Raw genomic sequence first — 23793 nt, 5'->3', positions numbered from 1 at the left:
TGTTACTTTTTAGGGAAAATTGTATAAAATAGCAAACTAATAACCTAAATTAAATTGAATAGCTAGGGTTTGATTTAATTGTGCTCCATAGCAAACATTGACAAAAATTTGCCAGGCGTCTCTCTCCCAGAAGTCTCGCTCGCCACTCTCCCATTCTCGCCTCTCTCGCTTTATACACAGAAGTGTATAATTTCTGTTTCTGTTTTGTATAAAGCGAGAGAAAATTGCATATACACATGCAAAAATGTATATCTTCGTGTTATACACTTAATTATATAATTTACAAACATTTTACTTCAAATATTGCAGAGAAAAAGGCCAAAGAATTATACAATTGTGAATTATACAATTGCAGTGAAATACAATTTTTTCTAGCTTTATACAACAGAAGTGTATATATTGTGTTTCTGTTTTTGTATAAAGCGAGAAAAACATATATCTTCTTGTTATACACTTATAATTATGCAATATACATACATTTTAATTCGATTCAACTGTATGCAAAGCTAATTATACAATTACAGCGAAATAGGCCAGCGAATTATAAACTTTTATATGTATAGCGAATTATACAATTTTTATGTTTGCTATGGAGCGCAATTATGCAAAGTTTGCTATATTATACAAATATGATTTTTTTGTTTGCTATATGTGAAAGTTGCCCTACTTTTTATCACACTTTCATCTCCCCTTTTTACTACTATTTTTTCACTCTCTTTAATTTAAAACTGTAGCTAAATATTTTATTACATTCGAACAATTTGATAACCACATTAGATTTCAAGATGATTAGTAGGTATTATTTAGTTTGTTTTTTTTTAATCCAAATTTCAATTAAACTTTTTCAAATTTGGGAGAATTATGATTCTTTCAAAATTATCATTTCTAGTTTTGAAGTTATATAAAAATATGATAAATTAATGAGGTAATTAGAAAGTATCATATAGTTTTTGTTTTACCAGATTTAAATTAAGTTCTTTCAATTTTCGAGGCAGTAATCATTTGGATTCGAGGCGAAGCCCCTCTCCTTAGAGTCAAGTGGCTTTCAAGCCCTCTCCGCTGTTACGGAGTTCTTCTGCTCTAATCTCCGAAATAGAAGGTCAGCTGACTGAGTCAAATTTCCATGCCCTCCTCTCCTTACAGTCAAGTGGCTTTCAGCTCCTCTTCTGTGACAGCTATTTCCTCGTCTGGGAAGCAATCCTTAAACTCATGTTCCTCCTTGATAGGGTGCAAGGTGTTCTGCTATCGCCCTTCCTTTTTGGTTACATACGTGATGTCGAATTCAGACAGAAGCAGTAACCATCTTGCGGTCCTTCCCGTTACGTTAAGGCGGGTTTCTCGAACAAATACTTTTTTTGTAGGTCCATGGAAGCTATTAAATGTACTGGGTAAGACAGCATGTAATGCCTCAATTTCCGCCTTACCCGCCAAGCAGGTTTTCTCAAAATTGGTATACCTGGTCTTGCAGTCAGTCATTTTCTTACGTTGGTAGTATATGGCCCTTTACTTCCGTCTGTCTTCATCGTATTAAGCCAACATAGACCCCATAGTGGTTTCAGTGACCGATAGGAAAGAAAAAGAAAAGAAAAGAAAAAAAAGGGAGTGAAGTTCAATTTGACATGGGGAGGTAGAGGTGAAGATAAAAAAGAAAATGGAAAGATGTGGAAGACGAAATAAAATTTAAAATAAATCAAAATTAAAATTTAAAAAGTAAGAGAGAGAAATAAAGAAAAAAAAGATAAAGGAAAAACTTAAAAGAAAAAAATTACATTTTTAATTAAATTAACACGTGTCATGTATTGATTGGTGTGTGAATGCACTTGCTTCTTAAAATTTGGTGCTGATCGAAAAATGGTATAATAATACTGATTTATAATTGTTTAGTGGGGGTAATAGGACAATTACAAAATTAAAGTGTCTTTTTAAAAATCCGGAACAATTTCAATGCTTACTTTATATCTTTACTCGCAAATTTTTTATATGTTATTATATATTTATTTCCTTACAGATATCGGAATAAATTGAAACGATACTTGTATGATACCTATGCAAAGACGACATGCACAAAAAAAGATGCTACTCCGTATGTAATATTATTATAATTCGAGGCTACTTATAAAAAATAAAATGTCTTTCTTGAAAAAGAAGATATAAACAAATACTTTTGTGGTCTTATAAAATTTATGTCTTGCTATTAAGATAAAAGGGTTTATGAGTTGAGATTGAAATGATATATTTGTAGATTCAGTCCTAAATTCTAGTTTGATAATGTCATGGGATTTTTGATTTAATAATACAACATTAGCCAAATTGGTTTTGACTTGTAGTTTATAATCACTATCCTTTTTGTCCTTTTAAGTATAATTATTTGCATAGACTTGTTAGTTTTTTTTTCAATTCGGTATTCGGAATTCACATTGAAGCTCCAATTAAATTTGAATCACGCACTACAAGAATCATTCGGGGGTGGCGCTCCCAACATGATTTTCTCCATATTCAAAACTCAAAAAACTCGAGACTTCTGATTAAGGATGAAACATTCCCACCAATACAACACAATCCATGTTGGTCATGTGAGGTGTCACAACAAAAGTTCTACTTCATCATTTAAAATCTAATTAAGAATTTTTATTAGACAAATGATGGTGGAATTGTAATCCGATCAATCCATCCAAATTGGGTTGAATATTCTCATATATTAACTTTGGCGCAATTTATTTCGGTCCATTAAATTTTGATTTGTCATCTAATCCAAATTAATTCATGAGATATTTATTAAAATATTTTTTTATTGATATGTTTTATATAATTACAATTAAAATAATTAAATAATTTTATTAGATACTAAAAGATTATAAAAAATAAATAAACTAAATAATCAAAACTTAGTAAGAATTGGGCGGATCGAATTATAACCCATTTTAATCCAAAATATTTTTGGACAAGCTAATAACATATCAATTTATTAACTCAACTCATTTTAATTCATAAAAGTTTTATCCAACCCACCCATTTGCCAAACTAATTAAGTCACATCACAACAGAACTTACGAAAATGAGAGGATATAAATCATCGAACGTGGAATTATCATTCATTTGTTAAAAAGTAAAGTTTCTTTTTAAATTATATTGTTTGATTTAGATTTCGTGCGAAATATCTACGTAGTATAAATATAAAATTACTGAATGATAAAGTCACATTATGGAATAGGAATTTAAGATTTAGACTATTCAAAATAGGCGTTTATAATAAATTTATGGCTCTACTTTGGCCTTTCATCTCAATTTGAAGGTGACAATCAATTTTGAGGTGATAAGAAAATGAAATGTTTGGTGGTTTTCCTATTTTTGTTTGCTCCTATTTAATAAATATATCAATCTTCTTTGGCCCCAATAAATATGAAGGACCACATCATTCTACAAAAGCAAACATTTTAGCGTGGAGATGTGAAAGGAATTTACTATAGTTGTGAGGTGAGGTAAATAAGTATTAAGGAGAAGCGATTCAACGTGACAGGATGTATATGAAATTTATTACTTATTGACGATATGTTTCGATATAGGTTGAATATTGTGATAGAATGTTGCTAGGTAGTCAAACAAGGTCTAGTTTCTTCATCATTATTATTTTTTACTCTCCTACTATCTTTTTCTTTGTATTTTATATGTCTCCTTACCTTAGTTATCAAATTTTTTATCGTTATTATTCTCTTCTTCGCAGTCTTATACTTTTATTATAAATTCTTCACTTCTATATTTGTTTTACATACTTAGTTATTGCTATACTTTACTTGATCAGATGGCCAATCAGAAATAATATTTTTGCCTTCTTAAGATAGGTGTAAGATTACGTACAGACTAATTTCTCTTCTTTAAAATTACTAGCAGATATAAATATTTTTTAATCGAGTAATTTGTTGAGAACAGATATAACCCGGTGAATCGGACCAGTCGATGGGGAATTAAAAAGCAGCCCAATGGACTTGAAATCTACGAGATGAATAAGCCCATAGAGGAAATTAGAGGCCTATTAATCAAAATGTAGAAAAATTACAAATTCTTGTCAGTCAATTCCACAAATAACTAATCCATGCACAATATTAATATATAATGAAGAGACATCACCAAAACTAAAAAGCTAAAAAGTAATGGTTATATCGACTTTGTTATATGGTGTTAAAATATTGATCAATCAAAAATTTCTATGTCCAAATATTTTACTATTATTAAATGTAAGTTAAAATTAAAATAAAACATCAATAGAATTGACACGTACAATACAATTCATACTTGAAGAAAATGACAAACAAAATTATAATAAAGAGGCCGAAAGCTAAAAGGTAGGACAAATTTCTGACTCAATTAATTATTGCTATGCACATTGCACAGTTATCTCATTCTTATGAAACATTGAAAACATCCATCTTTGGGACCCCTTTGCATATAATGTCTTCTTTTGAAAATTAGTACAGCATATAACATAGTGGGAGCATATCAAGATATACAATAATATACAGTATAATTCATCAATAATATATTACGTATAACAAAATAACTGGAGAGAATTAGAAAAAATATTAAGGAATAATAGGAAATGGATTATTATCTGCAACTGATTTATGGATTAGATTAGGAAAGTTTTTAAAATAGCAATATTTGTTAGGGATTCCTTAACTACACTTTTAATATTTATGTATTTTATTTTTGGTCTTATTTAATAGAATATAACTATAAAATAACAAATTTGATGTTCATGAAGTTATTTTTCTTCATAGAGTAATTATATTTTATTATAAGAACATTAGTTTGTATTCACTGCCAACTGAATTTTCAATTGAATTTGTATAGTTGTTTTATTCAATTGACATCCAATTTTTGTATTTAGTTGGCATTTCAATACGTATGAAAATTAGAATGAATACAAATAAATATAACATATATATTGGAACATAGGGCATCCATTCTAGCTTTCAGGTATATTTTATATAATGAAAATTGTATTTCTCAGTGAGTTTATATTTATTTTAATAAGTATGTCAATTGAATCTATAGTTATTTAAGAAGCATATTTGTTTTTATTCTTCAGAACCCTAGATAGTTTCTTCAATCATGTTCATTCGAATATGTATATTATTTGTATTTGTATTCAAATAGATAATTTCGAGCAATCATGGCCCTAGTTAAGAAACAAATAGAAATTAGATTAGGTTACATATTATTTGCTTGATAAATCACATATTTTCCTCTTTAACAACTATTTTAAACTATAATGGGTTTTTAAAAAAATATGTTAGTGATTTTGATTAGTTATAGAGGAATTTGCGCATATAGCCTCTCAAAAATAGCTTAATTATGCCTCATAACTGTAGTTTGCTAATTACGATTTGTAGCTACATGTTATAACGAGGAGAGTGGCGAGAGATATTGGGATAGAGAGGAGAGAGACGAATTGTATAATATATATATATATATAAGTAATTGTATACATCTTACTATTATACATATGTATTTGTATATTTGGGGGAGGGAGGAGAGAAGCGAATGAAAGAGGTAGAGAAGCAAATTGCATATGTATATCGGTTAGATAATTGTATATATAAATAACTACTATGTATATGTATTAATTATTGTATTTGTATATCTATATATAATTTGAATTCATATACAATTGAATTGAGTTATACATTAAATTTTATATAATTTGAGTTTGTATAAGAGGAAAGAGAGAGAAAAGCAAAAAAGAATAAGGTAGGGAAATATCTGTATAATAATAAGTAGGAGTTTCAATGAGACGGTTCGGTGGTTGTTTTCAAAAAATTATACCATCTTAATTTTTGATTTTTTAAAATCAATGTATAACAAAAATTGGATTTTTAAAACCATCCTCAATCATATTGATTTTTCTTCGGTATTATTTGATAATTTTTTTCTCTTTTTTTACTATTGAAATATCTCCTCAAAATATTTCGTTCTCCTCAAAATATTTCGTTACTAAAATATTTCCTTCGCAGCTTCTTGAAGAGACACTTCAATTTTTTACCAAAAAGCCGAGGATGTAAAACCTTGTCATTGATCTTTACTATATCATTGAAATATTTCTTTTGTAAATTATTCTTGGAGAAGCACTTCCATTGTTCATCAAGAAGTGAATTAATCTTTAAGCATTTACTCGGAGTGCTGGTTCTGCTCTATTATTTGATAGAGTAATTATTATAGTATCTTTTATTTGTTAACCTAGTTAATTAAAAGTCTAATAACCCAGATTAAACCTAAGTATTTTATATTTGAAACATGTTAAATTAACATATACACAACAGTTTATAACAATACAGAGGGGGATCCCAAACCAACCGCTCAGGCAATAGTAGAGAATTGCATTTGATTTGTGAGCCCTCAAAGAAAATTGAGAGCTTCCAAAAATTGGCGGGCAAGCCCACCAAAGTAGGGCGGGCCTACTCGCCTAGAAAGTGGTGTGTTCGTTTCGTGGGTGTTGGCACGATCCGCCGGTCTCTATACGATCATAAGCGAATCGCCTAAGCACCCCCGACAGGACGAGTTGTCGCAATTGTATGCATACGCCTCCATTTATATAATTAAAGTTCACACTGCCAATTCGTCCTTTTCCCGATGTGGGATGAAAAAGGAACTATATATCCAAATTCCATAGAGAAGTTGAGTAGAGCATATCACAATTTATCATCCAATATTTCTTAGTTGTTGACATCTCTTTCCAAGATTAGCTTAACTTTAAAAGACTATTTTTGCATTTTCTACTCCAACATTTTCAACAGAGGCGGAGTTAGGTAGGGTTTATGGGTTCGGATGAATCCACTAGCTTTTTAGTAGATTCTATTTGTATTAAAAAAATAATTTTTTTTTTGCATATTAACTTATGAACTCTCGAACAAATTGATTTGGAACCCCAAACTCCTAATCTTGGCTCGTCGTATGATAGATTGTTGTACTTATTCCCAAAGTATAAAACTTAACCAAAACAAACCAATTTGAAATTTCTTGTTCGACTATTTCTTTTCATCTTTAAGAGTTATTTACTGTATTTTCATACATACTATTGTGGTCCATCTTCCATTTAGTAACTTCGACTAATGAAATAATTCAGTGACAAATCATTATTTACCTGTGAATAATGTTCGTTTACCATGGAAGGGGAAAGGATGTGGTGCGATGGACGGGGCTTGCGGTTTTTCATGATAATATCTATCTTGATTAAGTTTCAGTTCTAAGAATGAAAAAATCTATTGCACAAATTTAAATTGATTTTATGAACATGATTCAAGAACGGGATAATTAAAAAGAAAAAATAACAATGTATTTACGGTGTAATACTCTCTCTCTATTTCTTTTCCCTATTAGACAATGGTGTATCCATACATAACTTAGAATGACCAGTCAAATACTTTTTACGAAATTTTAGCTTATACACGAGACTTACTTACAAAATAAATTAAATTAGTTTTTATTATTATTATTTGACTTTCCTTAATACATACTATGTATTTATGCATACATAATTAAGTATCGTTATCCTTTTCGATCCTTGAATGTCATCTATATACAAATTAAATAACACCTATTATTGAATAATTTATAAAACACATGAGACTAATATATATTGCTATCCTTTTCTTTGAAAATATATAATTGATATTATACCATGTTAAATAACATCTATTATTGAGAATAATACATATAAATTAAATTGGTTGTTTTTCTTTGACTTTCCTTAATGTGTTGCGACTTGTGTTCATGTATGTCTACCGTTATCGTTTAATAACATCTATTATTGAGATCTTTTTATTTATATAACATATATGAGACGACTAATTACAAATAACTTAAATTGGTACTTTTGTTTATATTTGACCTTCCTTAACATTAATTTTGTGTGTCCATGTTTATCCTTAGATTAGACAACATCTATAAGTTTGATATGAATATTAATTCAAGTCAACCTCCACATGGTTATTCTTTATTTAGCAGGTTTTATTTTATTTATGCATGTACAAACTATATAGTTTCTTTTTATTTTGTTAATAACATACCATAAAATAATTATTGGTCCTTTCATATCAATTGTTTGAAATTGTATATAATAAGTTGGTCACAAGGTAATTGTTGCAATTAATGTTATCTCTAGCCACTCTCTTGCATAGTGTAGCTAGAAAAATGTTAAAGAAGACAAATAATTATTTGACGAGAAAATTACACCACTTAAGATAGCGTGATTTTTAAAAATATTTAATTAATTATAGAAAGTTCATTTTCTTTTTCTCGGATTAGTCATTTCAACTCTATTAGATATGTTATACTTTGTTTGTGTATAATATATATATATATATATATATATATATATATATATATATATATATATATATATATGATACAAATACTATTGTTGATACATAAATCAATTATTTAAATCATAAATCAATATGAATTTGATGTATATTTATGTATTTGATATATATAACTATAGATATATTTTTTATATACTGGGTGTGAAGGGGCAATGTATTTACGAGTTGTAACAATTTTGATATTATTATAGTTCAGAAAACTTTTGTAATTACCATCCAAATTATTATGGTTTTGGTACTTTTTACTTATTTAATTGCTTCAATTTCTTTCACATCACCAGCAAAGTAGGCCAATAATTATTCCCTCTAGCTAATGTGTCTTAAGAGAGAAATATTGGATAGTAGTATATGAACTAAAAAGCTTCCATAAAAAGGACAAACATCTCGAACTTTCTTATAATATATAATAATAAATAATTAGTATATGTGCTATACATATTAATCTCCACCGTAAATCGTAATTGTTTCCTCAACTAGTCATCATCCAATTAAAAAACTTTATGAATACTTTGTCTTTGTTTTACGTTTTTAGCACTTGTTTGTAATCATTATCTTTCTTTGTTCTGTTGCTATTTAGCCTATTATGAATGTCATTAACAATAAAAAAATATTTAAAGTACCTTTTTGAGCCAACATACAGCCAATGACAAAAAATTCAGTATTCCGTGACATGTCAAGTATAAATAAAATATAGTAGTATGTTACTAAATCCATTTATTTGATTCCCAAGTCCCCACCTATTTATCTCATAAAATTTAGTGCTTTAGTACTCATTATACAAAATTATTTTACAGAAAAAGAATGGAAACTTTGTTCTCATGTACATAAAATATTTCTAGAAAATTGTAATTTCTAGAAAGATTTAACCAGTCGAAAATTTATATTGAGATTTGATTATATTATTCACTACTAATTTTGTTATATTATAAATTTCATCTCCTTAAATACTAAAGCATAGTCAAATTTAATTTAGAGTTGATTTATTAAAATTTCTATCACTTTATAGATCTTATAGTGGCCTAAGCTACATAAAATTTAATTTATTGAAAAAATTAAATCACCATCTTTATACAACTTGATATTGAAAAGAATATTAATTCCTATTCACTTGCTTGTAATGAAGGGGTATTGGCTCTTGTCTAATCCAGCCATTTGGAAGAGAAATTCAACGAGTACAATTTTTTCTAAACTATTGATTGGATAAATATAAATGCGAATTTAAAATTTAAATATCAAAAATTACACATATAATTTATTTAATTTTAACTTTTAATTTATTATTTATATTTACTAAATTATATATGCGAGAAATTGATCAAAATAATGAATTCAGATGAACCGAAAAATTTATTTTCGCTTTTGAGTTTGAGATGACCGTCGTTGGTGGCTAATGCACACAGATAGTGAGGTAGGAATAATGGAATTTTGGAGACTGACTTGGTCCAATATGACCATAATACATGGTATATGGGTGCACACACGAGGGACAATTTATTTATGATGATTGAACATTATAAATTCGACCTCACAACTTAATTTACCAGTTCAAATTTGTTACTTTAATTTTTATATATTTAATAAATTTTGATTACTTACCTAAAATACAAAATTCAAATCAAAACTAATACTGCAATTCAGAAGATAATTCAAAAGTTGTACGCTATTGATCTGTCCTGGGACCCCCATAACCCATTAATTCATTTTAAGAAAGTATGGCAAAGGTTTCAGGTGCATTGGCTTGGGTCATATACGTTCATGTCAGTCACGTCCTACTCCTACACTATCTCAAATTTGTTTATTTATTATTTTGCGATAGGTAATTGCGTGAAACTTCTTTTTATCTGCGAAATCAATATTCGGTGGCCGGTCAGAGGCTCCTGTCCAATCAGCTACAATGAAATGAGGGGTTTCAATTATTTTCTTGCGTCTTATTATATATCTATTGATACAGTAATTTAACCAATAAGTTATCACTACCATGAATCGATAATTCCAATTATTGAGATCTATGAGTCCTTTTTTCACCAAAAAAAAAGGAGGGTAATGGACAAAATATATTCAAAGTGCCATCACCTAATATTTACGTGTCATTGTCTCATTTGTCCAAATTCCAAAATTCTATCACTACTTTGCACCGATGTTATTTTTTAATTTTTTTTGGCTAATATTTTTCCTCTTAAATCTGTTCTATTAATACAATTATCATTAAATATTTTTATAGGAATAAACATTTTGGCTGAATTTTTTTTTATTACCAGGAAATGTTTTGTTATAGTGAAGAAATCTACCTTTAATTTGCGACAAGAGGACTAAGAAAGTAGGTGGTCATGTGAGTCATTTTTAATAGCAATGATAATATCATTCTCTTTCTCTTAATAATAAATAATCATTGGTTAATTGCATGGGAGAAAAAGTGTGTACCATATCATTCACCTTTTTCTTCAGTTGCTTTGACACTGTTCTCCAGCTAGTGAAATTAAGTATATATATTTTAAGCAACCATAATAACATTTGCAAACATAAGATTTGGTTTTAATTAATTAATTTATGAGATATTCGATCAGATCAGATCACGTTCGATGGTTACTTTGGGAGGATCTTGTTGACTGTTGTCTTTTCCATAAAAATATTAAAGATTGTGTAGCTTAAAGTCTTGCAAGTGGTTGTTTATTAACAAACTAAAATACACATGACAACATTGCAATTTGTATTGAGTTTTTGTATAATTTAGGTCCTAATAATAATTCTATGTGCTAAAAGTGAATAACAATAATATCGTCGTTACTTTACGTTTTCCACTCGTTTGTCATCACTGACTTTTCTTCAACTTAATTGCTATTTTTCCACAAGAAAAAAAATACCTTGTGAACCATAGCATAGACTAAAAAGCAAAACTTTAGTATTCGAATAGTCAAGTACATAAAATAAAGGGGTTTAATTTTTATACGTAAATCAGATATAGACTTAATGTTTTATTTTTCAAAATTGGTATACATAGATTATAATACTTATTATACACGATCGTACATATATTATACATCCGCTGATTATTTTTATTTTAATCAGTTAAGTGAATAATTATTTAAAAAATGCCTCATTTAATCTATTTGATTCCCAAGTTCCCCACACACTATCTTGTTCAGTTTATTACCTTGCCATTAGGGAATTGTATTAGAAAAAAAGGATGAATTTTTTTGTCATATATAGTAACATATATAGTACTTAATTATGTATTTTCCATATAAAATTTGCGTGTGAGTTATAAGCAATGATTTCACCCCAATCTAACCAAATCTTTAAGCATTGTAATCAATTATGTAATTGGTGGAGGTATATAATTTTTAGTGTCCACTAGTTCATGATAATAGAATTTTTATCACCGTTGAGACTCAAGAACTTAAAGAGTCAAAATATTCATGATTCCCCTTAAAAATTCTCCTACTTTACTCAAAAGTTATCTAAATTTGTATTTATGTTATTGTTTTTAGAAGCTAGCTAGGAATTTAATAATTTCAACAACTTTTAGCGTCATCTTTAATTAGATCAACTTGCAATTTTGAAGAAGAAGAATAATCACTTGGTTGTAAATGAGGGGTAGCTTTTTGTTGATTATATTGTATTACTCCCTCTTTTGTAGTCTCATAAGTCAATAATTTCTTGACAATTAGTGTGAGAACTGTGGAGGCGTCTATGAATTTTTTGAACCATATATGATATACCTTAGAAAATTTTAAAACCATGTATAGAGAGAGACACTTGCTAGAAAATATGGAATTAACTACGGAATTTGTTGATTGTCCTCTCTTAGTCCATCACTAAATGAAATAGATATAAATTTTTTTTATATTTCGATATAAAATTTTATCTGTCATTAATTTCTTATTTTCTAATAATAATATGGTGAATGATAGTAAAATAGAAGGGTCAAATTAAATCACACTTGCCATGATTTCACTTATTGTTTCATGCATGCTCATACATATAATGTGCTCTATTACATTTTTCTCATTGACAATGATATATATAAGGGAATGGACCCTCTTTTGAATAAAATTTCAAAAAGAAACTTTTAATGAATGAACAAATTAATTAAGATGGATCTAAGGTGGGGCTTACAGACTAAATTGATAACACGCACTATATTGCGGTGCTTATAACAACTTCAATTAATCTCGTCAAAATCAAATCAAAGAAGATTGAAAATATAGAGAAAAAAGGGGCTTAGTCTCCGTTTTGAGTCATATTTATCACCGTCCAAATTCCAGCAAGTTTTCGGTTGTGAATTGATCAATCGATGACTAATTGTTGTTGTCTCTAATAAATGGTACTACATTGGTGGCCCAATTCACGGGGACAAGTCCCATCTCCGTCGTCTTGGGAACACACTGCTTAACCATAGTTTATCTATTCATTTTTATTTGTCTTTAATAATTTTTTCTTTATATTTTCTATGTTAAATTTATTTTTATTTGTCCTTAATAATTTTTTTTATGTTAAATTAGGTCTTAAGCTTAACACACACCCTAAAAGGCAGTTTAAAGAAGTCCGCTTATCTCATTAACCACCGATGTGAGACTTTTGTCATTCTTTAACACCCCACCTCACGCCTAGTGCTTAGCATCTGGTGCGTGGGAAATTTTGATTTTGGGAACCCCAACATCGGGTGAGACGGGTTCTGCTCTGATACCATGTGAAATTAGGTTTTGCGCCTAATTCACACCCCAAAAGCTAGCTCAAAAGGAGAAGGATTGCTCAAGCCTTATAAGGAGTCCACCCATCTCATTAACCACCGATGCAGGACTTTGTCATTCTTTAAGAATTGTGGTTAATGAGATTTGGGTGCATGGACAATGCTCCCCCCTTTGGGCTAGTTTTGAGATGTGAGTTATGTTGAAGACCTAATTTCACATTAACTAACATGAATATTGTGGTAAAAATAATACTCATACTGATTATTGGTTAGGTACGTGTAAAATCTAAAGTGGATAAATAAATGTGACGAAAGAAAGAAGTAACTAGTATTATCTCAAAATAAATTATTGTATAATTGAAGTTTAATAATTTCAATTGTTTTTTTTTAATTTTATTATACTAAAAGAGCGTTGGAATACGTCGTTGGCAAAATGTATTTTAAGTATATTGTTTTTATATGCACGCGTCAAGGCGCTTCACACATTATTTTGACTATCCAACACATAGTACGCACAATTAATTGCAACTCCTATCGCCGTGGCAGAAATTAAGTGTGAACTTTTGTCTTGGTCCAATAATGTGGGTGCATGCAAGGACCACCAACACACACAAAATACAACTTTTTTGCTTTGGAAGGACTCGTAACTTATTGTAATTATACTATTTAAATCGAATTAAATAAAATATTAGAATTTAATTCACATCTCAAAAACTAATTGAAATACAAGAGGATAGATCAAGCCTTTTAATGAGACCACTCATATATACTCATCAACAATCAATGTGAGACGTCGATCTTTTCCTTCTTCAACCTACATATATAAGAATTTTTGTACATTTAAAAAAATTACATGTGTTGTAAAAGGAAGTATGGGTACTAGATTACGTTGTCATTGTCTCAATTGTCTTTGATCCATATTGTGAGTTATTACTGCAGACGTATGGCCTTAGTATGGATAATATCCTTTAGTTTCAATTTTGAGTCAAGTTCAACTTATATACTACATTCCGTGTCCATATATTCTTCTTCACTTTTAGGATATTTCACTTTATTAATTCCCTTTCATGTGGAAGTGATTGATGACCAAATAATGATCATTATCACTCCTATATAACTTGACAAAATTAAAATTGTTGTACATTTTGCATTGGACCAATTTTTTGCTTTATCATGAGGCCATCTTTTTGACTAAATTACGATTTTAGGTAACAATGTTGGAGGTGGTTTAGATATGATTTTACTTCTTTTAGATTTGGCCATCCTAATGTGGACGAATTATAATGAAAAGCTAATTAAAATCAAACAGACTAGTTATGAACAGATCAACTTAAGTTTGTGTTTAATTAGCACAATTATACTAATTACAGATTTTTTTTTTGGATACAATGTATTGTCGCACATTTGCGGTTGAGGAAAGCCTAATATTAGACGTGGAAAGACCATGACATGGAATAAATAATCACAAAGAAAATGGAATTTTTAGTCGAAAATTGATTTCTAGCACTTTGTCCTAGTTTTATTATTATATACCGTATTGATATGAAAAAGAGAAAAGAAGGTGGTAACCCTACTAGGTAGAGTGAAAATTAATTTTTTGAGATTTGAAACTTAATCTGTTACAATAAAAAAAAGTATCTCATAAAAGTGCCTATGCATGAAAAACATAATAAATTATTGAAATTGATACCTTTCTCGTATTTTCATGATTCAATATATATAGTTTTTTCAATTGTCACGTGTTACTAACTGCACCAAGAAAAATGAGGCCTCAATTATATTATTAGATACGTGACATTTTAAGGAAAAGATGAACAAAAATATGTCTAGAGATTAGGAAAAATGTTTTAGAGTATGAAATCAAATATTTAGTTAGCGTTTGATCATAAATTTTTAAATATTATTTGAAGAAGCATTGAAGGGTCAATTTTGCAGTCTTTTTTTCTAAAGAGAGAAGTCAATAACTTTTCAGTGCCACTGCCGACCCACATTTGATTGTTGCAAATTTACTTTTCACACTCTCATATTTTCCTTTTCAAACTCTATTATTTACTACACCGACATCTATCAAATTTACCACTAAAGTTTATTTATAAATAATGTCATAACACTGGTAAAAGTAATACTTAATAATCAAAGCTGTATATATGATAACCAAATTAAGAGGAGTACCATACTATCACGAAAACACCAGCTTTATTATAGTAACAACATGGACTGAATTATTAATTCGTTTTCACTCATGATCACTTATATATTAATAAAATACCTTTATTAAATATTTTTAATTCAAGTTTTAGTTTATATTCTCAAGTGTATGTTACATAGCTAATTTAGCCTTAAAAATCCGTAAAATATCAAATTTGTACAAATTAAGGCTGATAAACAAAATAAAAGATTAATTTAAAGTGATAAACTTATTTATATAATAATAAAATTTAAAAACAAATTTATTTAATGGGAACAATTCATGGTGTATTTATGTGATCAATTGAAACATATTATTGATTCTTAGGATTATTCTGGAAACACTTGTCATTATGATTAAGTAGAAAGTATAATAAGCTAAGTGGGGTAATAATTTGTATTGGATTGTTACCGACCCAGAGAATCTAGTGAGCAATTAATTATAGGGTCCACCATAAAAGTATTAAATCATTGATCGGTGAGTGTGACCATCTAACCCAAATAAAATGGAATTAAATTTTCTAAGTTAAAAAAATCTTTAATTGGTCGTCAAAGGAACATAAATATTTAATTAATTAATAACTACTACTTACATAACATTACATATATTGAAGAATTTAGGTAAAGTAAACACAATAAAGGGGACCCTCACTCCGACATTTCTATTTCCTCCACATATTTCTTAGCTGATTGGCATCACACTTTATATTTTAATTTAGTAATAATGTTTCAATGCCACACATTTTATATTTTCCCATTTGGTAACTAAAGTATATTTGTCCCTTTCTACTTATTTTATATTCTTCAAGAAATCATGTATATGGAAGTATCCTATTTAGGGAATACGTAATTGTGAGTTCTTAGTGCAAATTTAGATTAAATGACATGTCTCACCTTTTTGTCACGCTTCGATTAAAACTATTTATTCATCTTTGATTTATAAATTTGTGGTTCAAAATATTAGGATCTTTTTTTATTATATAGTGATTTGGAGGTGCATAATTATTGTAGTCAATTTACACTTTCGACTGACGGTATTAATGAAAACATAAAAACGAAATCTGATCTCAAATTTTCATTTTCCATTCTCGTTAAGACTAACGAACTTTTAACTTAAAAAATACACATTTTTTGAATTCTATAAGTTATTTATAATATCTTTGATATCAAAATCGCTTTTATGAAATTTAAATAATTGTCAAACATTATATATGGTGCATCTTCTAACATTATTGGTCCAAAATCACATGCTCAAAATAAAAGCACATTGAAAATCAAATCAATAATTACTAGAAAAAGAAAAAAGAATAATAATTAAGATGATTCAAGAAGAGGGTCCTATATGTTATTCTTGGATCTTATCCCCACACCATATCAAAGTTCAATCTACACCATGTGGGGATTAAATACATTTCAGTCCTTAGACTGCCATTGTCACGTTTTTATTTTTTTAAAAATAATTTTTAAATTTTTTTTTACCCTATTTTGTTTTCTATTACTATAATATAATAATAATTATCTCCATCTTTCTTGGCAGCCAAATAACTGGGATTTGAGGATAAGATTTTTTTTTTAATCTCTCAGCTGCTGTTTCGGATCCATTTTGAGATTTTAGCCAATTTAAATTTATGTCAAGTAAAATATTATCTTTTAAAAATCTCTTTTTTATCTGTTATTTAATTAGGATCAATTTTAGAGACTTTCTTTTAAATACTATCCTTATTTTAATTCTTATGTAACGGATATGAAACTTATGATATTAATGTACGACAACTAACTACAGTTTGATGCCATTGATTATTGGATGCCTACATATTTTACAAGTCAAACCTCACTTTATATTATCCTTAGCTATAAAATTGGCATAAAATGCTCAAGTATGCTGGATTATTAAGGTCTTAATCATATTTTATCCTACTTAACATGGAAGTTTATACATGAAGATAATGCATACTATCCTTTTGTCATCTCATTAATTAACACAATTCAATTTTCTTTTCCCTAATTAATACATATTTTTCTCATTTGAATTCCAATCCTACGGTAGTATTGCTTATATCACAAACCTATACCAACCAAAGAGTTGACTGCTAATAACTTAGTTGTAAAATTATACAAGTTAATTACGTCTTTGTGATTGGACACAAAGGAAATTAGTTCTTACTAGTAAAATACATTATTTGCGAACTCAATAACTTTAGTTTAAATCCTATCCAATACGTATTATTTTAATTTAGAATCTTATAATTTAAAAATTAAAATTGCATAAAAGTTAAATTTTACCTCTGCCTCCGATTAGTCGAGAATTTTTTCTCCTACCTATTGTAACTTTTATCTTTAATTCATCAAATAATATTAGCTAAAATTTTAGTTATCTCTACGGATGGCATCTGGAGACAAACTGTACGTTTGTGTTTTAAATAATTAAAAGTTACTAAACCAAGAACTAATAATTAATCATATCAACATAATTGCGTTATCTAGGAACTATAATATATATAAATAAAAAGTTCGCACAGCGATGTGGACCGCTTAGTTATTTAATTAATTAACTCAATGTTGTTCAACCTTCCAAATATATCCACGTCTTTAGTTTACTCAAATATTTTAATCATTATATTAGTTAGAAATATCATTTCATTTTAATTAAGAGAAAAAAAGAACTGTATAGTTTGACAGCTTACAATGTTTCAAAGAAATTGTATTTTAGAGCTTACCTCACATGGTTAGTTGAATAACAAATTAATTGATATTTAGATAAATAATTCATATTCATTAACTCTCTGAACACAAAAATATTTGACAACCAACATGATTCGATTATGTTATTAATTTAAAAATGAGATTTCCATTATTGTAAATGAGAATGTTAAGTAAAACACAATAAAACATAATCTTCCAAAAGGCATCAGCTGTTCATACATGCACGATGCATGTCATATTTTGTCGTTAAATTTATTTAAAGAGGGTAAATTATTTTACTAATGATTGAACCAATTATTTTTAGTATTCTCACATAATTATGAACTCAATCAAACTATTCAATTATATGACATTATTATTCTTTGGAATTAATTAAATAACTCACAAGATCTCAAATTCATTAAACTCTTTAAATTTAAACTTTCTATATACATAACCTTTTTTAATCTAATACTCCATATTAAATCAAATATATATCATCATAAAAAGGGGTAAATTAGTTGTTCATTACGTAAATTTTTGGAAAATGAACTAAAAACGTATAGGTTATAATAAGTTGTAACCATAATCCAAGATTAATCTTACCTTTTCTGTCATTATGCTTTTAAAATATACATTTGAACATCCATTTTAGCTAATAACAAAATTTCCAAGTTTCTAATGACGTAAAAAAATGAAATTCCATACCTCTACGCAGGGGAGGAACTACCTTGTATGAAGTTTTCCGAACCTCATTTGGCGGAAAATTATATTATTTATATATGGTTAAAATAAGTTTATATGTATATATAATAAATGTTGAATCCCTTTCGACTATCTCTTTCTACGCATTTTGAACCCTTTTATTAAAAATTTTGGCTCGGCCTCTATTCCTATCGATGCATGATATGAGTATCTCCTTTTTCTATTTATAGCTTTTTGTTGGTTTGATTGAGAAGATCCACAACTTTATATATATATATTTGAAAGTTTCTTTTTATTTAACATTTTTGCTTTATTATTGAATATATGTTACAATACGAATTGATACGACATGTTGAAAACCACTACATACTAAAGTTATTTTTGATATGTAGTTTCATGTATATGCCCTTAGTCAGTTTATGCGTTGATTTGTTTTTTTAAATATCTTACATTTAAATACCATATTATATATATAAAACAAAATATAGGAAATAATAAATTTTGGAAACCTAATATGTATTCCTTTTGTTTCAGTTGCTTGTCAGATTTTGACTTGAAATGAAATTTAAGAAAATAAAAATTTTAAATATTTTTGTAAAAGGTTAAAATTAAATAATTAAATAAAATAAATTTTACTTCAATTTTTTAAATAATTTATTGACGTCCCTTATTAGTACATGCAATTGTACTATTTCTTTTGAGTATCAACAAAATTTCCAGCTAAAAGATTCGAATTTAGAACTTGGTTGTTAAAAAAAATAAAATTGCAAATTAATGCATGGCCAAAAAAATATCTCGACGAAATGGAGGGTAATATAGACATTTGAGCATATTTTAAGAAAATAATTAATACAGGTACAAAGGAAGTTGCACACCACATGTTTATTAATGTACGCACCGTGTATGTTAGTAATGTCACTGTACAAAAATAAAACCAAACTCTGTTTGTCTCCTTTTCTCTTTCCCTTTAAAGGATCATAAACCAACGTAATCTTTTTAATGGATTCTCTTCTTTTCTCTCGATTTCTCAGCTCACCCCCTTCGAGTTTCCTCATTTGCCGGCAATCTTTTTCTGATTTTCCGACCTGTTAATAACTCTCCGGCCATTTTCTCCGACCATATTCCACCGTAAAGTTAAACCAAAGGTGGTTCATTTAGTCTTTTCCTTTTTACCCTGTTTCAGTAACATAAGGGTGTTATTTGGTTAAGCAAGTTGTGTTCTTTTTTTGGGACTTTTTTTTTAAACCAAGAAAATGAAGAAAAAGAGATATGGAGTAGTAAAGTTTTGAACTTTTTAGTGAATCTATTCTGAACTTTCGACCCGTGGACGAGGGTTCAATTTTTGAATAATCTGTTGCAAAAGTTACTTGGGTTTTTTTTCTTGTTTTTATGTTCTCAGCTAAATAAACTGTGTTTGGTAATTGAGAAAAATGGTAAAAAAGGGACAAGGTTTTTAAGTGTAAAGAAGTTGTCTTTCTATGTTTATGTTTAAAAAATAGATGGTGGGAATTGTCTAGTGTTAATGGATTAATGGGTATCTGTTCATTCTTCTGACATTTTTATGTTGTTGGAATTCCGAGTTGGAGTTTGTATATTCTCTGCTTTTCTTGTATAGTTAAAAGGTTCTTTAGTCCTTCTTCAGATTCATCATTTTTGGATATTTCTGAATTTTTAAATCTGTTGATTCTTAACTTTCTGACTCGGATCACATCCCTTTTTACCTCAGCTAAGTATATCTAATTACTTGATTCATGTCATGGGGTGTGTGTGTGTGTTTTTCAGTTTTTTTACTAAATATGATATGCATATTTTTGGGGGTTGTTGTACCTATAAATCTCAAGATTATCTTGCCTTTCTTCTGCAGGAGGGTATTTGGGTAGTTTAAATTAAAGAAAGTTTGAAATGGGGCATTTTTCTTCAATGTTTAATGGATTAGCAAGGTCTTTTTCTTTGAAGAAAAGAAAGAATAGTTCTGGAAATGGGAAATATGATGGTAGAGATGCTGTTGAAGCTATGGCTAAAGAAGCCAAGAGAAATGACTTGATATTAAGGTCTTCAGGGACTGTAAATGTTGATGGTTCTAAGAATTTCGCTTCATTATTCTCAAGGAGGGGTGAAAAAGGCGTAAATCAAGATTGCTTCATTGTTTGGGAGGTAAATTTCAGTTACTTCCCTATTTGTGATCAATACTAAGTCATTAATCTGTTGATCTTTGTGAGAGTCTTTTGTTTTGAGCTATGTGATCAATGACGGAACTAGAGCGGCGAACTGGTATTCACCTGAGCCCCCATCGACAAAAGTTTACACTGTATATATAGGGTAGATTCTCATGATGATTTTTATTTTTGGAACCCATGAGTGAAAATCCTAGATCCAGCATTGTATATGATGATGGATTCTTTGTTCCCTTACAGGAATTTGGATGCCAAGAAGACATGACATTCTGTGGTATATTTGATGGGCATGGTCCTTGGGGTCATTTTGTGTCAAAGAAGGTTCGAGAATCGATAGTATCATCGTTGCTTTGCATTTGGCAGGAGAGTTTAGCTGAGGCTTCAGCTGATCCAGATTTGGATAAAAAGGCTCAAAGGTTTAACATATGGAAGGAGTCCTTCTTAAAGGCATGTGCAACTGTGGATCAGGAGCTGGAACACCATCCCAAAATTGATACATTTTACAGTGGAACCACTGCTTTGACAATAGTCAGACAGGTAATTTGCTTCAGCTATCTGGTAATTCTTGTCTTGTCATCCAATTTTTGCCAACTTGGCTTTGTATCTGTTTCAATTTGTTTGTGTGGTTTCATCTTGGCACAGAGTTTGTGAAAGTATTCCTTTTTTGAATCTGTGATCTTAAACTAAAAATACGTAGAATGTACAAAAATGCAACGTAAGATGAGCAAATTAAAATGGAGTAGTAGACTAAACCTTGTTGTGTAAAGCCATATTGTGCTTTTGAGTGTCCCCTTCATTTTAATATTTAACAGATTATAAGTAGAACTCAATGTAAGAAAAGTATGCTAAATTATTGAATGTTTAAAATGGAGGGAGTAAACTAAACCTTGGGTGAAGTAGAAGTTTGAAGCCTAAATTTTTTTGCAAGTTTATCTTTTATATCTCTACAGAAATATGAAGTTCATAGTTCCCTTATCATCGAAATTTGCTTTATTATCTTAACGTTAAATGTGTTGCAGGGTGAGGTTTTATTTATAGCAAATGTTGGTGACTCACGTGCAGTATTAGCTACCACGTGCGATGATGGCAACTTGGTACCAGTTCAGCTCACTGTTGATTTCAAACCTAATCTACCTCGTGAGTCCGTTATATACCTCTATCTTCCTCTCTATGCTCCCCGCTGTACATGACACTCCAATATAATGGATATACGTGTATTTTAGTTTGATGTTTCTTTTTTCTTGCAGAGGAAACTGAGAGAATACTGCAGTGTAATGGTAGAGTATTTTGCTTAGATGATGAATCTGGGGTGCACCGATTATGGCTGCCCGACGAATCCTCCCCTGGATTGGCAATGTCTAGAGCCTTCGGGGACTATTGCGTGAAAGATTTTGGTCTAATTTCAGTGCCTGACGTGACACAAAGGCATATCACAAGCAAAGACCAATTTGTTGTGCTGGCAACAGATGGGGTATGTTTAGCCTTCTGGATTATAGTACTCTATGATATTTCTTAATTATGCACATAAGAACAAAAGTAGGTACATGTAAAATGATAAGCATATGTAATTGACTAAAGATTCATCGGTTCAACAGAAGAGGCCATCATGGCCACAACAACATTGTATTACATAGACTTTTGAGACTAAAGTATAGTTTCTTAAATGCAGGTATGGGATGTTATATCGAATGAAGAGGCTGTAGAAATTGTATCTGAAACTCCAGATAGGGCAAAAGCAGCCAAGCATCTTGTTCAATGTGCTGTTCGTGCTTGGAAACGTAAGAGGAGAGGGATAGCTGTAGATGATATTTCAGCCATTGTACTCTTCTTTCATTCTAAGCATTTCTGTCAGCATATTTACCCTGTAACTACTCCAAAATAAGAAAACGCAAGTTTCTGTCACATGTTCTCCATCTTACCTGATTTTAGTTAGCTTATTGTTTCACAGTTTATTCACAAAATGGATTGGTATTAGTCTAGATACTTATTCTATTAGATCAAACAAGTCTTAGAACTAGGTGTTCTTTAAAGTACCAAACAATAGGAATCGACTATATGAATAGTCACTAACAATATTTCTCCATTAGAGAATGCTTCCAAGTGGTGCAGAAATAACGAACTGTAGTAGGTAAAGTTCAATGAATGAAGCCTATCTGCAATTGAAGAAGAGTTGAATTTTCTGCTCTAGAAATTCTGGAGAAGTTTCCCTAACTTAGGACAGAACTAAACAATGAGTTAAATGTACGTGTGGCTAAAAAGTCAGCCCAAGAAAATAAGATAGCAAAGGTCACTTTGCTGCTACATGTCAACAAGGAAATTAAGGCTTATTATTGTACAACTCAAGAAGCCATTTCAAACGGCTATGAAAGTGATAGTATTTGACTTACCCCATTAACATAGACATTATTATATCGATGCATATTATCATGACTGTGAATTAAGAAAACTGAGACCTAAATATCACTACAATGAAAAATGCTATAACACAATAACAACATTACATAAACGTTCAATGACATACTGAAATCAAAATGACATAATAATTTACAAAATTATAACTACTTGTAGGTTGATTCCAAATGCATCATCATCAAAATAGAGCTGTCTTGAAGATGAAATCGTTGACTTCTTTTAGTTATTATTACTCGTCTAGCCCTAACTATCTATTTACTTTTTCTTTTATAATTATTCCTAATTTCTTATTTATTTTGATAAATCAAGAAAAAATATTTTTTTAATCTATTATATCTTCAATTAAATGACTAATTATTTTTAAAAATATAAAACTTTTCATCCACTTACTATGTCATTAATAGGTGTATTTATTTAAAAGTGAATAAATTAGGGAGGGAGAGAAAATTAATTTTTGTTCTTTGTCGAATAAATTCACGAACAGAGGGTTCACTAATACAATCTAAATTACACAATATCATTATATTTTCTTTAAATTTTATTATCTTTGCTCTCCATATTGAGT

At 29.2% G+C, this 23793-nt stretch overlaps 1 protein-coding gene across 1 annotated transcript; it reads left to right on the top strand.

Annotated features, from left to right (window-relative positions):
- The first annotated feature begins 19517 nt into the window (after positions 1 to 19517).
- On the top strand, positions 19518 to 22718 carry LOC101262662 (probable protein phosphatase 2C 34). Its single transcript, XM_004230220.5, has 6 exons — positions 19518 to 19787; positions 20507 to 20796; positions 21057 to 21353; positions 21836 to 21953; positions 22064 to 22287; positions 22486 to 22718. Exons 2-6 carry the CDS (start codon positions 20545 to 20547, stop codon positions 22696 to 22698), a joined length of 1104 nt encoding a protein of 367 aa, XP_004230268.2. The 5' UTR covers positions 19518 to 19787; positions 20507 to 20544; the 3' UTR covers positions 22699 to 22718.
- Positions 22719 to 23793: the final 1075 nt, after the last annotated feature.

This window comes from Solanum lycopersicum, chromosome 1 (assembly GCF_036512215.1).
Source record: "Solanum lycopersicum chromosome 1, SLM_r2.1".
NCBI classification, from domain to species: Eukaryota; Viridiplantae; Streptophyta; class Magnoliopsida; order Solanales; family Solanaceae; genus Solanum; species Solanum lycopersicum.
This window is presented reverse-complemented; position numbering and strand designations above follow the sequence as displayed.